Source organism: Rousettus aegyptiacus, unplaced genomic scaffold (assembly GCF_014176215.1).
Source record: "Rousettus aegyptiacus isolate mRouAeg1 unplaced genomic scaffold, mRouAeg1.p scaffold_m13_p_16, whole genome shotgun sequence".
NCBI lineage: Eukaryota > Metazoa > Chordata > Mammalia > Chiroptera > Pteropodidae > Rousettus > Rousettus aegyptiacus.
The window spans coordinates 41163064-41180876 of record NW_023416291.1 but is presented as its reverse complement, the minus strand read 5'-3'; the positions used below and the strand labels follow the sequence as shown (position 1 = coordinate 41180876).

At 54.5% G+C, this 17813-nt stretch overlaps 1 protein-coding gene across 1 annotated transcript; it reads right to left on the bottom strand.

Moving 5' to 3' along the window:
• Window positions 1-11: 11 nt before the first annotated feature.
• On the bottom strand, window positions 12-15383 carry SLC27A1 (solute carrier family 27 member 1). The gene is made up of 12 exons (XM_016157782.2): window positions 15153-15383; window positions 8595-8989; window positions 8306-8467; window positions 8164-8233; window positions 7183-7274; window positions 7002-7111; window positions 4333-4542; window positions 3522-3648; window positions 3295-3432; window positions 3059-3223; window positions 2532-2678; window positions 12-1389 (listed from the first exon to the last, which is right to left on the bottom strand). The coding sequence occupies exons 1-12, from the start codon at window positions 15317-15319 to the stop codon at window positions 1232-1234; spliced, it is 1941 nt and encodes a 646-aa protein (XP_016013268.1). The 5' UTR covers window positions 15320-15383; the 3' UTR covers window positions 12-1231.
• Between the last annotated feature and the right edge of the window lie 2430 nt (window positions 15384-17813).

Genomic DNA, 17813 nt, shown 5'->3' with positions numbered 1-17813 from the left:
TTCCCATCAGGCACTGGACACTCTGCAGGTTTATTTCTTAAACTCAAGTAGGAAACAAAACCTTGGTGCTTGGAAAGACCAGGATAAAACAATGCAGGGTCACCTGCTGCTAGCCCCTCTGTTCTAGGTGCTAAACAATGCTGCTGGAGAGACTGACAGGCAGTCAGGATGGCTGGCTTCAACAACAGGAGTCTAGGATGAGCCACCAATAAGGGCAATGGGGATGTCCTAGCCATCTCAGCCATGTTATCTGGATGTTACCACCAACACAGGGTCCAGGCTGTAACTAGCAATGGCTGGAACCCTAAGACCATGTCAGACCTCCCTCTATCCCACTGTTGCTACTCCCACGGGTCCCATGGGTTCCATGGCAGCCACATTGGATGAGGATACCCAAGAGGCTTCTGCCAAGGTGAGCATCTGAGTGGTGGGCCAAGCAGCCACCCAGGGTAGTCTTCAGGGCCCCTCCAGCAGGAGCTCCGTGGAGATGCGTGAACAGGGACATCCAGACAGAGGTAGCATCCACGTGGTCACCATCAATTCTGGAAGCTTCCAGCATATCAGGAAAAGCAGGCAGGGCAGGGAAGATCCACCAGGAATGGGAAGTGCAAAAGGCAACTGGCTGGCCCAGCCTAGGAGCAGTTTCCAGCTAACCTGGAGGTCCCTTGCCAATGACCCCTGCACCAGGGTGTGGCAGACAGACCACCCCTGGCTCTCCATTTGGCAGTAAGAGCTGGGGGCCAGTCTGGAGGTAACACAGGGTTATAGCATCCTGGAAACCAGCAGCCTCAGGAGGCCTTGAATGGGTGGGGCCCTTTAAGGCACAGCTGAAGGGAAGGTAGGAAGGCCCCACCCTGGGCCTAAGACCCAACAGGGATGACAGATGGAGACCCCCGCAGGCAGCAGCTCCTAGAAGACGTCTGCTCTGCACTTGAAAGGAGAATAGGAGGGTCAATGTAGGGAAAGAGGGAAGAGGTGAGGGCAGATGAGGGCAGCAGGGAGGCTAAAGCCAGGAAGCAGGGAGAAGAGACACACACAGACACAGGATCAGAAGACAGGCAGGGCAAGGGGAGAGAGCCGGGAACCAGGCCGAGGAGAGTGAGGAAAGGGGGGAGACACAGTTTCTTTCCGGGGTCCAGTTTCTCAACCCCAGGATAGGGCAGAGCTGTCTGGCTCCAGCCCACCTAGCTTGCCAGGCCTGGCTAGGAATCTGGACAGCAGAGGAGGAGTGTCAGAGGGCAAAGGCACCCGAGCAGATGCGGGCGTAGACATCCTGGTCCAGGGGCAGGTAGTGTCCCTGCTTCAGGTCCAAGAAGAAGAGCCGGTCCGAGGTCTGGTGTGGGTCGAAGCCTTCATGCTGCAGCCGTGTCTTCTGGATCTTGAAGGTGCCTATAGGGGTGCAGGTGGAGGTGTGGGGAACTCAGCAGGGGGCTTCTAAGAGCCTCTAACTCACCATTCTCTCCTGAGTCTCCAGGCTTCTGCATAGGCCATCCCCTTGGTCAGAAACATTCTTTCCCATTTTGCCTTCCAAATGCCCCCTGGTCCTTCAAATCCCAGCTTCAAGCCTGTCCTCCAGGGAGGCCTCTCTGACCACCCCCATTATAGCCTGAAACTGTGTCCTCCCTGCCTAGTCACCAGTCCTACCCACAGGAGACCAAGGCAGGGTGGAGTCTGTCACAAAATAGGTCAAGGGTCAGCAACTTAAGAGCCTGGAGACCAAGTCTGGCTCTTCACCTTGTTTTGTAAATAAAGTTTTATTGGCACAAAGCCACAGGCGTTCATTTACACACAGTCTAGGCTGCTTTTGCACTACAAGGCAGAGCTGAACTTTTTGGGCAGAGACTGGCCCAAAAAATTGAAAATATTTATTATCCAGGCTTTATGAAAAAGTTTGTACTCCCTGCAGTAGACGACTAAAGAAGAGTTTTGTGAAGGATAAAGGTTGGAGTTAGAATTAAAAGGCAAGGGAGAATACCTGTGTGCTCTAGAGTTGGGAATGTTTTTTTTTAAAACAAAACTTCAAAAGCACAAACCATAAGATTTTTTTTTAAAGGATAAGTATGTGTCAAATTAAGGGTTTCTTTTCAACAAAGGCCACCATAGACAAATTTAACAGACTCCCAAATAGGAAAAGAGACTTTCAGTGTTTGAAATGGGTAAGGAATTAACATCCAGACCATTACAAGGAACTCCGACAAATCAAAACGAAAAAGTGAGAGGCAATACAAAGATGGATAAAAGATCAGAGATGTGAGATGATTTGCTCAAATTTCCCAGTCATCAGAAAAATGCAGAAAATGAAGTAACAAACACACAACACTGCAGGATGCTTAACAGGGATGGGAGTGAGGAATGGAAATAATTAACCATGTAAATAAAACAAGAGAAGGGACCTACACAAGCCCACAATGCCAGGCTGGCTGTGTACTATTATGTCAGATTTGGCCCAGGGGCCTAAACCAGGATAAGTAAGTAAATGGTTGCTAAACCAACAGGCCGTTGGGCAGACGAAAAGAGGGAAAGGGGCGCACCTGTGGTATCCACCTGGGGCAGGAGGCGCAGGAAGATGGGCCGGGCATAGGGTGCCAGCACCTTCTGCAGCTCCTGGTACAGCGCATTGGGGCTCAGCTGACCATGGGGGTCAGCGATGGCTGCCATGCCTGCTTTGCCTTCTACTCCTAGAGACAGAGGCTTGGTTGAGAACACCATCCCTCGCCCCACCATGGGACCAGATACACTCAAACCTCGGCCTCTGGCCTCTGATCCCTTCTACCTGGGCTACACTGACCAAAGCAGCACATATCTGATTAAGCTCCTGCTACACTCCTGCAACCCTGGGCCAGAATAGCTCTCATGATCCCATTTTTCTAGATGAGGAAACTGAGGCTTAAATCGCACGGGAGAGGTGATTCCAAATCCAGTGGCTCCCACCTAGGTTGTTGTGTGCAGTTGTCCAAGTCGTGCACTGCCCAAGGGCCCCTGTACCTCCAAGCTCTTCCTAGCTAGGCTCCTCTGAGGCTGCCAAACCCTACGACCACCCCCTGAAGCCCCAGCTTGCCTGGCACGGCCACCCCGTACACGGCTACATCTGTCTGGCCCAGCAGGCGGCTCAGCACACCCTCCACCTCAGTGGTGGAGACGTTCTCCCCACGCCAGCGGAAGGTGTCCCCACTGCGGTCCCGGAAGTACATGTAGCCCAGCTCATCCATCACCAGCACGTCACCTGGCAGAGGGGGAAGGGGCAGGTAAGAGGGCAGCCGCCATCCCCACAGCCGGCCCCCAGGGTGTGCTCACCTGAGATGTAGGCACTATCGCCCTTGCGGAAAACACTGTGGGCAATCTTCTTGCTGGTGGCGCTCTCGCTGATGTAGCCATCGAAGCGACGCAGTGGGTCCTGCTGGTTGATCTGGCCCACAAGGAGGCCAGGCTCCCCTAAGGAGGAGACCACACTCAGATTTCACTATGTGGGCAGGGCGTAGGGACCCTAGCTCCCAGGGAACTAGGTGGGGCCCCCCACTCACCCGCCTGGCATGGGATACAGAGACCCTGGGCATCCCGCAGTAGTTCCAAGGTGTCCTCATTGACCTTCACCAGACGGATTGGGTACACATGTGGCAGGATGCGGCTGTTGAAGCCACAGGAGCCAACCTGTGATAAGGCAAGGAGTTTGCAAAGAGCTCCAGTGTGGCACAGTGTCCTCTCCCCAACACCTTGCCTCTCCTGCACCAAAGTCTGGAATATAACCCCCAGTGTCACCCCAGCTCGTGACCTTGGGTGATTTGAAAAGGGGGGTATTAAGTAGTGTCTCCTCAAGGACTCATGCCTCTCTTCCCACCTTCTCAGCCTCCTCTACAGAAATATGCTGGCCCACCACCACTTCCTGGTCCATAAAACCCTCTAGATTGGCAGGAAGTGGGTACCTGGAGTGACCCTGGAGCCAGATGGGGGCACTGGCACAGCTCGTGTTTGTAGAGAGCTGCCAGTAGGGGCTGCTGTGCTGAGCTCATGGGTAGTAGAACACTCTCAATGAGTTGTTAACCCCTTTAACGCAACAGGAGGGGATCAGCACCCCACCTCCATCCTGGGTGCCCGAGCCCTGCTTTCCTTGCCACCTCTCCAGGTGGAAACAGGCTCAGAAAGGCTGAGGCGCTTGCCACGGGCACACAGTCATGCCATAGATTTGAACTCAGGGGCGACGGTCACATGACTGGCTGCGTGTGCTGGAGGAGGGGCCCAGGAGCTCCCCCTTCCCCGCCTTATGCCTCTGCCATGGCACCCGGGCCACAGTGATCCCTGCACTCTGACTTGTGCCCCGCACCCCACTGCGCCCACCTTTCCGTCCATGTTGCCGATGCTGCAGTTGCACTCAGTGGCGCCGTAGAACTCGCCGATCTGGCGAACTCGGAAGCGCTGGGTGAACTCCTCCCAAATTGAGGGCCGCAGCCCGTTTCCCACCGCCAGGCGTACTCGGTGCCGCCCCTCCGCCTCGCTCACTGGCTGCTTCAGCAGGTAGCGGCAGATCTCTCCAATGTATTGGACCACCTGGCCGATGGGGAGCGAGTCATGGGTGGGAGCGAGGGCCAGAGGGGCGCTCGATACCCCAGGGCACTTCCCCGACCCTGGGCCCTAGAACAAAACGGACCCTACGGATGATAACTCTGGGGAAACAGCTCAGTCCTAGCAAGAGCCCTGGAATGCGCCTTCTATACAAGTGGATACATCTGAGTCCCCCCACCATGCTCCTCTGTGGTCCCTCTATCCCCATGCCGCTTCCTAGGGACACATTGTGCACCCCACACCAGGCAGGAAGGCAAGCGACAGCACTGACACCCCAGAAGACAAACCTAGCCCAGAGCTCATGTGCTCTACACTATCCCATGCTGTCCCCTCAGAACACAATCAGCTGAGATCCGGCTTCCCCCGGCAGCACCCTTGGGGTGGGACCGCTGTCAGATGCGTGATCTTCATTTCCTCCCTGAAGTCACAGCGGAAAAGCCCCAGTTGCCCACGGAGTCACCTGTTCATTCGGAGTTACCTGCTCATTCACAACCCCTGTAGGGAGCACCTGTACAGGAGCTGAGAGCCCAGCTATGAATCCCATTAGGGTGACTTTGTACACTGAGTACACACACCGAGTGAGAGTAGAGAGACAAAGGCACATCTTAACCATTTTAAGTGAATAATTCAGTGGCATTAAGTATAGTCGCATTGTCGAAAAACCATCCCGCCATGCATCTCCAGAACTTTCTCATCTTCCCAAATGGAAAATGTCTCCATTAAACACAAACTCCTCATCCCCGTCCCCCAGTCCCCAGCACCCACCACACCATCCACTTTGTGTTTCTGTGAATCTGACTACTCTAGGGACCTCATATAAGTGGAATCGCACAGTATTTGTTCCTTTGTGTCTGGCTTATTCACTTAGCGTAATGTCCTCAGGGTTCACCCACATTGTAGAATATGTCGTAATTTCCTTCCTTTGATGGCTGAATAATATTTCACTGTATGGATGGACCACATTTTGCTTCTCCATCTGTCGACAGACATTTGGGTTGTTTCCATGTTTTAGCTGTTGTGAATAATGCTATAAACGTGGTTGTACAAATATCTCTTTGAGATCCCGCTTTCAAATCTTTTGTTTAAAAACGGTCCTCACCAGACACAAACAGCCATACAATATATGATTCCATTTACAGGAAATGTCTAGAACAGGAAAATCCATAGAGACAGGAAGATTCGTGGTTGCCAGGGTGGGGGAGGGGTATGGGAAGTGACTGCTGGTGGGGATGGGGTTTCCTTTTGGGTGATGGAAATGTTCTGGAACTAGATAGAGGTGATGGCTACACACACTGAGTGTGCTAGATGTCACTGAACTATTGTTCACTTTAAAGTGGCTAATTTTACTTATACGAATTTCACCTTAATTAAAGAACAAAAAATCAGTCCTCATCTTTCAGAGCTTTTACTGAAATATCTTATGCAGAAAGCATGCTGCTGTCTGGGTGGCTTCACGACAATGCAGAAGGAGGGATGTGGGTGGGGAGGAGGGGTCAGGACAGAATGGTTGATGGCCAGTGGAGCCAGTGACAGGTGCTCAGGAATCCCCAATATTTTTCTGTCCAAATTTCTATGTATTTGCAACTCTCAATAATTAAGTTTTTTAAAAAAGACTGTGCATTTCAAGATACAGATTAGCGATTACCCCCAAGCCACCCCACCACCAGCAGCATGCAAATCCTCAAAAGCAGAGGAGAGCACAGTCATTGCCCCAAGGGATACTGCAGGAGGCCCTGCCCAGAGGCCCCACCGTGCTCAGCTGTATGACCTGGGCAAGCGGCTGAACCTCTCTGTGCCCCACCTGTCCAAAGTAGGGTGGCACCTGCCAATTTACCAGTCCCTGAGCATACCCCATTCTCTCCCCTTGAATCCTCCTTTCTCCTCTGGGAAGGGGCTGGCACCTCTATTTCCACCCCCACGACAGTGCTAAAATCCTTGGCCTGGGTTCTTCTCACCAGGGAGGGAAAAGGAGAAGGGATGTGTCTTAGCCAGCCTGCTCTCCAGGACAGCAATGCCCTCTTCCTCTGCTTCATGGTCACCCCGCCTGGAAGCCCTCATATCCTGTGGCCTTAAGCCTAGGGGGGTGACTGTACCTGCCAGTCTCATTTCCATGCAGCCACCTGCAGGGAAGACACCCTCCACCAGGGCCCAGGACACAGGGAGGCAGTGCCTTAGGGAGCTCAGGCAACCTGGGCCCAATCCCAGCTGCATTATAACCCTTAGTTTCCTCATCTACAAAATGGGCATGATGCTTTTGCCCACTCCCAAATGGTTATGGGGATCCAGTGAGTTTACATGTGCAAGGTTTAGGCCTGGGCTAGATATAGAGCACGTGCTCAAGAAACACTGGCCACCCTTCTGTCCTCGTCCACAGGCCCTGGAGAGGGGGTGGGGTAGCAGGCAGAGCCATAATGGTGTGTCCACAGGACGGGGTAGGGCCTGACCGTGCAGTTGTACTTGACGCAGTCATCCCAGAAGCGGCTGGCTGAGAACTTCTTGCGGAGGACAACCGTCAGCCCGTAGATAAGACACTGCCCCACACCCATGATGTTCCCTGCAGAAGACAAGCTTGGTGAGGGGTCCCCAGGCCCCTGCCCCACCCCTGCCCAAGCTGCCTCATGGTACCTGCTGTGTGGTACAGGGGCAGACAGTCGTAGAGCACATCTGCCGCCTGCATGCTGTAGGCATGGTGACCAAAGGCTGCGATGCGGTAGTACCTGCGGGGGCAGGGAGTGCAGGGGCTGGAACTACATTCCCCAGGGGATGAGAGTGGGGGAGTGTGCTGGATACAGCAGGGACTCAGGAAGAGCCAGCCCAGCACTCAGAGGGCTGGCGGGAGAGGCACATGCAGCGAATAAAGAAAAGCTGACCATGGTGCTAGGTGCCCTGAGGGGTATAATAGAGTGAAGGGACCAAGAGGGGCTGAAAGTGGCACAGCCAGGGAGGGCAGGGTTCCTGGCTAGGGAGGTGACACATGAGCTGAGACCTGGCGAGAAGGAGCTGAGGAGGCAAGCTAGGGAAGGATGCCCAGGTGGTGGGCATAGCAGAAGCAAAGGCCCTGAGGCCAGAAGAAGCCTGGCCAGTTTGAGAAAATGTGGGGGCGGGGGGCCAAGAAGGGAGTGAGCAAGGGATGGAGAGAAAGAAAACAATATCAGAGAAGTGGCAGAGCCACACAGAATGAGTAGGGGCTTTATTCTGAGGACCAAGGCAGATACAGGGAGCTTTGGCACAGGGGAGGTCTGATTTAGGATTTTACACCCCACTGTGGCTGCTGAGGGGAACAGGGCCATCAGGGGCAGGAGTGGGGGCAGCAGAAGGCCGCGGAGGGGCTAGGGCAAGTCCAAGGAGAGTGGAGGTATGGTGATAAAGGTGAACAAATTGAAGGGAAAAGCCCTGTGGAGCTGGATGGGGGAAGAGGTGGAGCGATGAGGAGCCCCAGAGCACCCGGCATAGGGCAGCACTACACCCTGAGATGGGCTATGAGTTTTATGGAATTGGGATCAAGATGCCCTTAGATGCCAACAAGAGCTGGGGTTAGGGGGTCAGACTACAGAGATAGCCGGGAGGCACTCACCAGGCTAGGGGCAATGCCCACTGGCCCCTCACCTGCTATGCACGACAATAGCGGCCTTGGGCATCCCTGTGGTCCCCGATGTGTAGATGTAGAAGAGACGATCTGCAGGAGATGCAAGTATTGGGGACTGGGTGCTGGATGGGTGGGATGAAGGGGGCCCCACCCTGGACTCACCATCCATGCCCTTGCCAGGGGGCTGGGCTGGGGGAGCTGTGGACGCCTCCTTCAGCATCGGGTCCAGGAGCTGGGTATCTGGCCAGACGCCCTCAGAACTCAAATCTCCAGAGCAGAACTTGAGCAGACTCTTCCCCAGCTGTCCACTCACCTCAGCCACCGCTGCAGCCCCAAATAGATGTGTCACAGTCAAGGATGGGCAGGCCCTTCCAAGGCCTAGGATGCACAGTCTGACTGCCCCAGGCAGCCCCAGGACCCTGCCCGAGATGATGCCCACACCCAGCCTCACCAGCTGCTAGCTCCCCTCCGAAGATGAGGGCTTTGGCGCCTGAGGTGCCCAGGCAGAAGGCCAGGGACTCATGCCGCAGGTTGACATTGAGCAGAGCAGCCTCCACGCCCATCTTAGCCAGGCCCAGCCACAGCCCCACAAACTCGGGTCGGCCCTCCAGGAAAATGGCCACCACGTCGCCTGGCACAAAGCCCAGCTGGTGGAAGACGTTGGCCACAGCATTGGAGTAGGCATCTAGCTGCGCGAAGGTCCAGCAGGCGCCGCTGCCTGCATCCACCAGGGCCAGGCGGTCAGGCTGCTGCTGCGCCACCGCCTGGAAGATCTGCGGGATGGTGTGGTGGGCGCGCTGGTGCCGCCACAGCTCCAGGCGCACGTGGATCAGCACAGAGAGGCCCCTGGGAAGGGGGATGGAGGGAGCAGCGTCACTGAGTGCCCAGCAGGACCCCAGGAGACCCCTCCCCAAAACCTCAGTATCCCTATATGGAGAAAGTGGAGAAAAAGGTCCCTGTACCCCCTAGGGCTGTGAGGATTCAAGGAGGACCCTTTGGTTGCTGCATCTCTTGGGGGACCAAGGGCCATTTACCAATCAGCCCAGGAGGAGATGGATTCTCAAAGCTGGCTGGGCCATGCAGTGCAAATCAGAGTCATCCTGTCCTCTTCCACCCAGCTTGCTCAGTGACTCTGAGGGAGCCAGAGCCTGGTCCTGTCTTCATATCTCTCCCCTGGGACATCCCAAGTACCCCATGATGAACCCCTACCACCTCCTCATGCTCCGTCTGCACGAAAGAGGTCCCAGGGTCCAACCCTGAGCTGGGCAGCTGCTTCACCCTCATGACACTCAATGGCACTGGGCACAGATGGTCTCTATCCCAGATGGGGTCAGAAGACCTTCCGGCAAGAGAGATGAGCATTTGAGGCAGGTGTGTCTCACCCTCCCTTCCCCACTTGCTAGAGGATATGAGGTGATCAGAAGCTGCAGGGAACAGCAGGACCCCCGACAGAAGTAGCCGGCTCTCTCACTGACTACGCAGAGTTGAGCAGCCCAAAGATACCAGGCTGTCAAATGAGTGAGAAATGAACTGTTTGTTGTTGTTTTAAACAAAGAAAAATTGCTTTAGATCAGAGAATCAAGAAATCCAGAATTTCTTGGTACAACAGCTCGAGAAACAAATGGTTCCCCTGACTTTCTGTGGCACCTCCCAGATTCTCCGGCTCTGAGAGGCAACCTTGAGCTAGGGTTAAGCCACTGGCAGTAGGGGCTGCTTTGTTACAGTAGCTTGCTCTCCCCTGACCAATACATGTGTGGTCTCAACTCTGCCCTGACTTGGGCCTCATCTGGTCAATGTGCCCCACCAGGCTTAGTGTCAAATTCATTATCAAATCCTTTTGTACCCAGCTGCCTTCCCCATGCCTCCTTGATGCCTGCAATGGCTTCTTTACATCTCTGGACTCAATATGTCCACAGCGGACCTCAGGACTGACATTCATTCATTCATTCTCTCCCTCCTCCATTTATGCAGGCAGCTGATATGTACCAACACCTACTGTGTGCTAGGCAGTTTTCAGCTCAGAGATGAACAGATCTGACCCTCAGGGGCTCACAGTTCTCCCAGGAGAGATCACCTCCTTATACATGAGTGGGCACGAGAAGAGTGTTGACTGGTGACAAGGCCCTGATAGGTGATGCAGTCAGAGTAAAACGGACAGGGGCAGGGATGGGAGTGGCCCTAGAAAGAGGCAGGCAGGTGACATCTGAGCAGTGCCTGGCAAAACAAAAATAAATAGCCGTGGGTTAAGATGGGAGTACAGCCAGCCAGTGCACAGGCCCTGGGGTGGGAATGAGGCACATTTGAGAAGCAGAGCAGAGGTCAGTATGGCCGGAATCGGGTGAGAAGGAGGTGGAAGGAGACAAGGTGCTCGGTGGGTAGGCGGGTCTGTTAGAGGACAGGATGTACAGGCCTGCCAGTATCTGCAGTTTTTAAAAACAAAGGTTCGGAGCTCTGATGACATTTATGAGACTTCCTGCTTGGGTCACACTGCTCACCCTGAGGGCCCCTGGGAGTCCCTCTAGCTGTTCCTATAAAGGACCAGGGTTTTGTGGTCCTTGTGACTCTACTGAACCCCAGCACCCATACTACCCACCGGCACACTAAGCTATACACGGACACATATGCCTACCCTTTCACTGGGCTCCTCCCAGCATCCTCGCCACCTCACCCAGGAAGCCTACCGGGGGTGGCCCGTCACAGCATAGATTCCCCCAAATGGGACCAAACTGGGTCAGACTCAGAGGTGAGAGTCATTCCCAGCAGGGAAGGGAAGCAGGTGGAGGGCGAGGCAGGCACTTGCTGCTGGAGGTAGAGGGCTTAGAGTCTTTCATCCCAAAGCTCGTGTGACTCATAAAAAAGTAAACATTACAAGTGAAAGTGAAAAGAAGAAAGCGCCAGGTGAGGAATGAGATGAAGAACGTGCACATTTGTGGGCACAGAGAACAAAACGAGGTCTGTAGAGATTTCCGTAACCATATCTTGTGAAAGAGACCCTGAGGAGGGAAACTGCAGAGCTGGGGGCAGCGAAGAGAGGGGACAACGTTCACTGCACGCCCCTCTAGAACATTTGAATTTTGTACCATGTGTTAAGTACTAACTGCTACAAAAAGTAAGTAAAGACGTAAAATATCAAAAGCTAGCTGTTTATACATCCACCTCCCTGGTCAGATCCCTATGGCTCATTCATTCAACTAATAAATAAAGTAGCTAAGATGAGCAGCCTCTGTATTTGCTGAGCACCTACTGTGTGCTAAGCACTGTGCTAACCTTAGGGCTAACCTCCAAAGTAGGGTCCTAAGATCCCCATTTGTCAGATGATGGATGAGCTGGGAGCTCAGAGAGGTCACGCAGAGAGTTGGGGACAGAACAACCCAGAACCAGGCCTCTTGGCAGGGTTCTTCTGCTCCTCCTCAGGCTGGTCACAAAGGTAGGCCAAGTGCCCATGGTGCACACAGCAGATGCTCAATTCATGCTTCTTAAAGGAGAGGCATTATACAAGGATTGCCTTTACAGATGAAGGAGAGCCAAGGTCCATTGCTAGACACACCATCTCTGGCTACCAAGCTCCTAATCACCAGCTTACCTAGCCACCAAGTCACCCATTGCTGGCTGATGACAATCAGCGCTAAGGCATCTGAGTACCTACTGTGGACCCAGCTCTCCTCTTAGAGCTTCCTCGATAGAGCAACCCAAGAAGCCCATGAGGGGGTACTCATGTGACGGCCATGGGGAGAGGGCCATTGGTGAGGTTGGAAATCAGAAGAAGCAGCTCCAGCAAGGAGGTTCCCCATCCACAGACAAAACAGCAAGAAGAAGGAACCGAGGCTGCAGCTGGTCACATTCCAGTTACATAAACACTCACAGCAGGAGCACAACCCTCATGGCCTGTCACCTGTCCTTCCTGCTCCAGTCTCCAGGCTCTCTGAAGCACACCCACACAGGCAGGCAGTGGACACAAGTACTCAGCTCCAGCCACATGCTTGGGCAGCAGCCCAAGCCATTCCCACTCTGGGGACAAAGAGGCTACTCTCTGCTTCTGGGCCTTTCCCAAGGCCTCTTCTAGTCCCTCTGTCTCCTCCTATTTTCACCCACGGCAAGAAGAAACCAACAAGGGTAAATGCGGTCAAATTTCATACTACGATTATAGGATGAATTGGGAGAACTGGAGCAGGGTGCTTAAATATGTTCTGAACACAGGCTCCAAAGGCAGCCCCCACCACCACCCCAGCACAGCACAGCAGCTAAGAACACAAACTCTGAAGCCCTGGCTGTGCGTTACCAGGCAAATGACCTCACCTCTCTGTGCCTTGGCTCACCAACTTGTAAAATGGGGTTCATAAACATTCCTTCCTCATAGAGCTGGGAGAGCATTACGACATTAGAACAAGGCCTGGCACACGGAGAGGGCTATACAAGCTGCATTAGTTAGCTACTGCCATATAACAACTTACCACCAAAACTACCACTATAAGTAACACTTATTATCTCACAGTTCCTGTGGGTCAGGAATCTGGGAGCGGCTTAGTGGGGTGGTTTTGGCTCGGGGTCTCTTTTGAGGCTACAATCAAAATGTCAGTTGGGGCTGTAGTCATTTCAAAGTTTCACTGGGAGAGCATTCACTTCCAAGCCTCTCCCAGAGCTGCCTCACATGTTGGCAGCCAGCTTCTCCCAGAAGTGACCCAAGAGAGGGCACCCAAGATAGGAGCCACGATCCTTTTTATCATCTAATCTCGCGAGTAATATCCCATCACTTCTGCTGTGTTCTATTCGTTAGAAGTGAGTTAGTAGGTCCAGTCCTCACTCAAAAAGAAGTGATTGGATAAGGGTGTGAAGAGCAGAAGGTAGGGCCATCTGCGAGGCTGCCTCCTACAGGAAAGTGTGTCAAGCCCTGTGTCAAAGACTCAGAGCAGACCCCACTCCTGCCCTGTTGCCAGGGCAGACAAGGCCAGGCATGGATACCCCAGACTCCATAGGGCAAACCTGGGGCCTGGGCAAGCCCAAGGAGGTAGGGAGGGCCTGCCAGCCATGCTCCTGTTGTGTGTGAACCTGAGTGGAAGCCAGGGCCACAGTGCCACAAAAAACAACACAGTCTCTGTCTGAGCCCCCATAGGGCCCACAGTCTAGTAGGGGGAGAGAGACCCAAGAATTAAAGAGCAAGAAAGCAGTCACATTAGATAATCACTAGTGTTTCAAGTCAAGCTTTGGAGTCACACTGCCTGGGTGCAAAACTTGTTCCCACTACTTGCCACCTATGTGACCTTGGGCAAGTGACAAAACCACGCTGTACCTCAATTTGCTCATCTGTAAGATGAAGACAAGAGAGGACCCACTTCATGGGGTTATTGGGAGGGCTCGAAGGAGTCATGTTTAGCATAGCACCTGGCATGGGGGAAGCGCTCTGTACATGTTAGCCATTCTGCCTAAGAACAACAATGCTGGAGGTGGGAGGGTCTACAGAGACACAGTGTCAGGGAAGGGCTCTCTGCGAATGTGACATTTAAGCCATGGCATGATGAAAATGAAGAACAGGGGAAGAATGATCCAGGCAGAGGGAACAGCAAGTGCAATGGCCCTGGGGCTAGAACAAGGCTGAGCATGTTTAGAAATAGCAAGGGGGCCAGCGTAACTGGAAGAATAACAAAAGTGAGCAGGCTAGAGATGTGGTCAGGAAACTTGCGTGGGCTAGATTCTAAGGCCATCAGGGATCCACGCCAGGGTGCCGCACAGGAAAATTCAGCAAAGGAGACAACATCATAAAGTGGCACCAGACAGGAGGCCTAGTGTGTTCCAGGAAGATGGAGCAGCCTGAGTCTGACAACCCAAGGTGATCTGGGGACCAGGAGAATCTATGGGGAGTGGTGAGAAGGCAGGAGATAGGGCAGCAAGACCTCAAGTGCCCAGCTGGAGGCTGAGTCTCCTGCAGAAGATGAGAGCATGGAAGATCTGTGAGCAGAAGATGCAGGGACATGGGCCAGACCACGGAGAGGAAAGGACAGGTTCTGAAAGGTTCAGAACCAGTCAATTTGCAGTGGAACTTTTTCTAGATTCACCCCATCCCTGACACTCACAGAACCTGTTTTCCCCGCTTACAATGGCTTAGTCCCTCTCTGTCCCTAAGAGGAGAGGGGGCCTGCCAAAGCACCAAGCCTGGCAGACCCACAACAGGTGCTCATATACTCCTCTCACATGGGGGCTGCTACTGAGATATGCTCCTACGGGGACCTCCAGAAACACCTATTTCACCCCAGGAGGACCTCCAACAGCTTCTTTGAGCAAGCATGTCAGAGACACCCCAGAGAACTTCCAAGGATACTTGAACACAACGCCAGAATCCCTTCCCCATAGATCCCAGTCTCCGGAGACCACCAGAGGAGTCTTGGAGTACACAGCAACTTCTCCAAGACCCTGAACGACCTCCAAGTTCCACACAGACCCCAAACTCTCAAAGAGTGCCTGGCCACGGAGAAACATGTAAATGGCCCAGAGGAGGCACATACACTTCAAAAACCTTAAAAGTCCTTTGCAGACACCCAAGAAGCCCTTTCATCTCTCCAAACACCCTAAATAGACCCAAAGTGTCTGGGCAGCCCCAAGAGACCACTGGGTTGACCCTGTGAAGTCTTCGAGTCCCCGAAGAGCCCACAGAGGCCTCCTACATCACCAACTCCCCACACATACCTCCAAACACCCACGCCTCACAATCAGCCCATTCTCTGAAACTCCTATCAGCTCCCCACGCACCCCCAAGTTGCCTTCTAGCCCCCTGCTGCCGCAACTTCAAGAACCCTGAAACCTACTTATCTCCCTCCAGAGACTTTCAGGACGTCTCCGGCAGGTTCCCTCAGAATTCCCCCAACGGGTCACTTTCAGGCGTGGGCCCAGTTCGTAGCCACGCCCCCAGTCTCCAAACCCTCCCCTTAGGCCCCCGGGGCTCCCATGCGGCTCCTGCAGGCCCCTTCCGTTCGCTCCCAGGGCGCACCGCCGCGGACAAGGCCAGGGTGGCACTCACCAGAGGTCCCGTCTCGCGGTCTTGCAAACGATGCGCAGGAAACGCCAGCCACCGCCGCCTACGTACACTCCGAGCGCCGCCGCTGCGCTCCAGGTCCACGGCAGCCCCAGCAGCCACAGCAGCACCAGCGAGGCCACGGAGGCCGAGCCCGCACCGGGAACCCGCATACTGGGAAGATAAACAGAGCTGAGCCGGTGGGCCGCTCGGGCTCCGCCCCACAGCCAAAGCGGCCCCGCCCCAAGGGCAAGTTCCGCCCTCAAGGGCTAACCCAGGCCGCCCGATTGGAGCCGGCCCCTCCCCTTCCTCAAGCCCACCTGCTCCGAACCAGAACCCGCCCCATGCCTGAGATTGGCCACGTCCTGGCTAGACTCCGCCCCCGAACCAGGGCTCCGTCGCATCTCGTGCTGGACACAAGCCTCCTGAATCCTAGTCGAGCTCACGCTTCTCTGCCAATCACTTGGGGCCGCGCCCCCAAAGCTCTTCCACCCTGTCAGTCACTGTCAAGCTTTGACAGCTGTGGGACTCCGGACCCAAGCTTCACCCTTATGACTTGGCCCTCAAGTCTGGGCTCCAACTTGTTTCAACCACAGATCCAGGACTTTTCCAGTCACTCGACTAGGCCCCGCCCCCATGCCATGATCTAGCTGCTGTCCCCAAGGACCCGCCTGTCCCCAATCTTGTCCAGCCACAAGTCCTGGGTTTTTCCCCAGGTTCCCTCTCTACCACCCCTCCACTCATTGGACCCCGCCTTCTGGTTAGGCTTCTGACCACGCCCATAAGACCACGCCCCGCCCACTCTGAAAGAGACTCCGCCCCTAATCCTAGGCCTGGACAGCCTTCCCATTCCCAGGTTCCGTCCTAGACCACTGGGGCTGCCCTCAGGTTTTGGCCGGGTCACCACACTCTCGGCCTTACTCCCGCCCACCTAGCGCCGTAGGCGCCGCCCCACCTGCCCGCTCAAGCCCACCCCAAGACCCTCTTCTGACAGGTCTGGCTCCGAACCCCTCAACCCCTCAACCACATAGTCGAGGCCAGCCCCCTTCTGGAGGCCACGACCATAGAGAGGGCCCCTGGGCCAGAGAGACAACGGCTAACGAGACCCGAAAGCTAGAATGGCTCGGTGAAGACAGCCTCTGTCTCCAAGACTACGAAGCTTCTCTAGCCCCAAGCAGTGTGTTTAGAAAACACGTGCGTCTTGCAGCCAAGAGGTGTGGCTCACAGGCGCTCGCGGCCCAGCCCTAGATGGCATCCACGATTCCTACCCTGGGGCACTGGGAAACCCCAGTTCACAATCTGGGCCTTCCAGTAATGGATTCTTTCCCCAGCTTGTCCGAAATCCAAGCCTCAAAGTCTCTTCGATCTTAAACACGTTCCAGGGACCTGGGGAGTCCCAAACTCACAGCCTAGGGCCCCAGAAGTGTCTAAATCCAAAGCTAACCCTAGTCTGAAGGATATATTTCAAGGATCCATCTAACCCCAAACAATATCCCAAAATCTTGTAATTTAAGTCTCAAAGTAACATCCTTGGAGCCTAGGGAGAACAAAATCCACACACCAGGACTCCCACCAGAATCCTTTATTTGTACCCCAAGTTACTAAATGTTCACTCAGAGACCCAAAAGCCCCACCCCCCCCACACACACACACCAAACAGACGAAGCCAGTGCTGGCCTGGCTGCCCACCACCCTGGTCCCTGACAGACCTGGAGCTCACAGACCCTCAGTCTTAGCCGCTCCCTCACAGGCTCCCAGAAGCTCCCAACAAGCAGGGACGACCAGGCCAAGACAGAAAACCTCAAATCTAGACCAAACAGGTGGGCCCTCCAAGATTTCTGTTTCTGCAGACTCCTGGGCCCTGCTGTGCCTGTGCTATGGCCATGAGGGCCTCTGACTTGGATCCCTCCCTCCAAGCTCCTCCTCCTCTGCCCCCCTACCCACCCCACCCCAACTTGTTTTCTGCCTTGTTTGGCAGACCTTCCAGTTCTTCTCCTTGGGAGGCGGCCTGGGCCTGCTTCCAGCGCCATTTGGAGAGCAGAGCTGGGCAGGCGCTCACCCCCCAACACTGTCATTGGTTCCTGTTGTCCGCCCAGGGTGGGCCAACTCTCTGGGCTGAGGAGGCAGATCTGCAAGACAGGCCTAGAACCAGCCACTGGCCCACACTTTCTTGGCCACAGGTCAGTGGAGTCAGCAATGGCTAATAACTATAGCTGGACTCATCCTGCCAAGTAGCACTATTACCCCCATTTTACGGGTAAAGAAACTGAGGACTGGAGCTGTCACTCCAGCTCTGAATTGAAAATCATTCACTCACAAATGTGTGTCTGAGAGCTTGCCCTCTCTCTTCCTCCACTTTCCTGCTTCCTTAAATTACTCCTCCCCCTCCTCCCTCTTCCACTGATTTTCCCTCTTCCGTACTTCCTCCCTCTCCCCTCCTCCATCTACCTCCCCCTCTTCCTGTTTCTTCCTCCCCTCCCCCTTTCTTCCACTTCCCCCTTTGTTCTCCCTCCCCTACTTCCCTCTCTTCCTCCACCCATTCTTCCTTTCCTTTCTGCCTCTCTCTATCCCTCCTCCTCCTTTCTTCTTCTCCTTCTTCCACTTTCTCTTCCTCCTCCTCCTCCCTCTCCTCTCCCCTCCTCCTCCTCCTTCTCCTTCTCCCCTCCC

Bases quoted from the DNA above. Each gene is read 5' to 3' on its own strand.
- SLC27A1 (XM_016157782.2), bottom strand. From the start codon at position 15,319: ATGCGGGTTCCCGGTGCGGGCTCGGCCTCCGTGGCCTCGCTGGTGCTG. The intron at 8,990-15,152 runs GTGAGTGCCACC...CCCCCTTCCCAG, and splicing joins ACCGCGAGACGGGACCTCTG to GGGCCTCTCTGTGCTGATCC. The intron at 3,224-3,294 runs GTGAGCACACCC...CCCCTCTGCCAG, and splicing joins CGATAGTGCCTACATCTCAG to GTGACGTGCTGGTGATGGAT.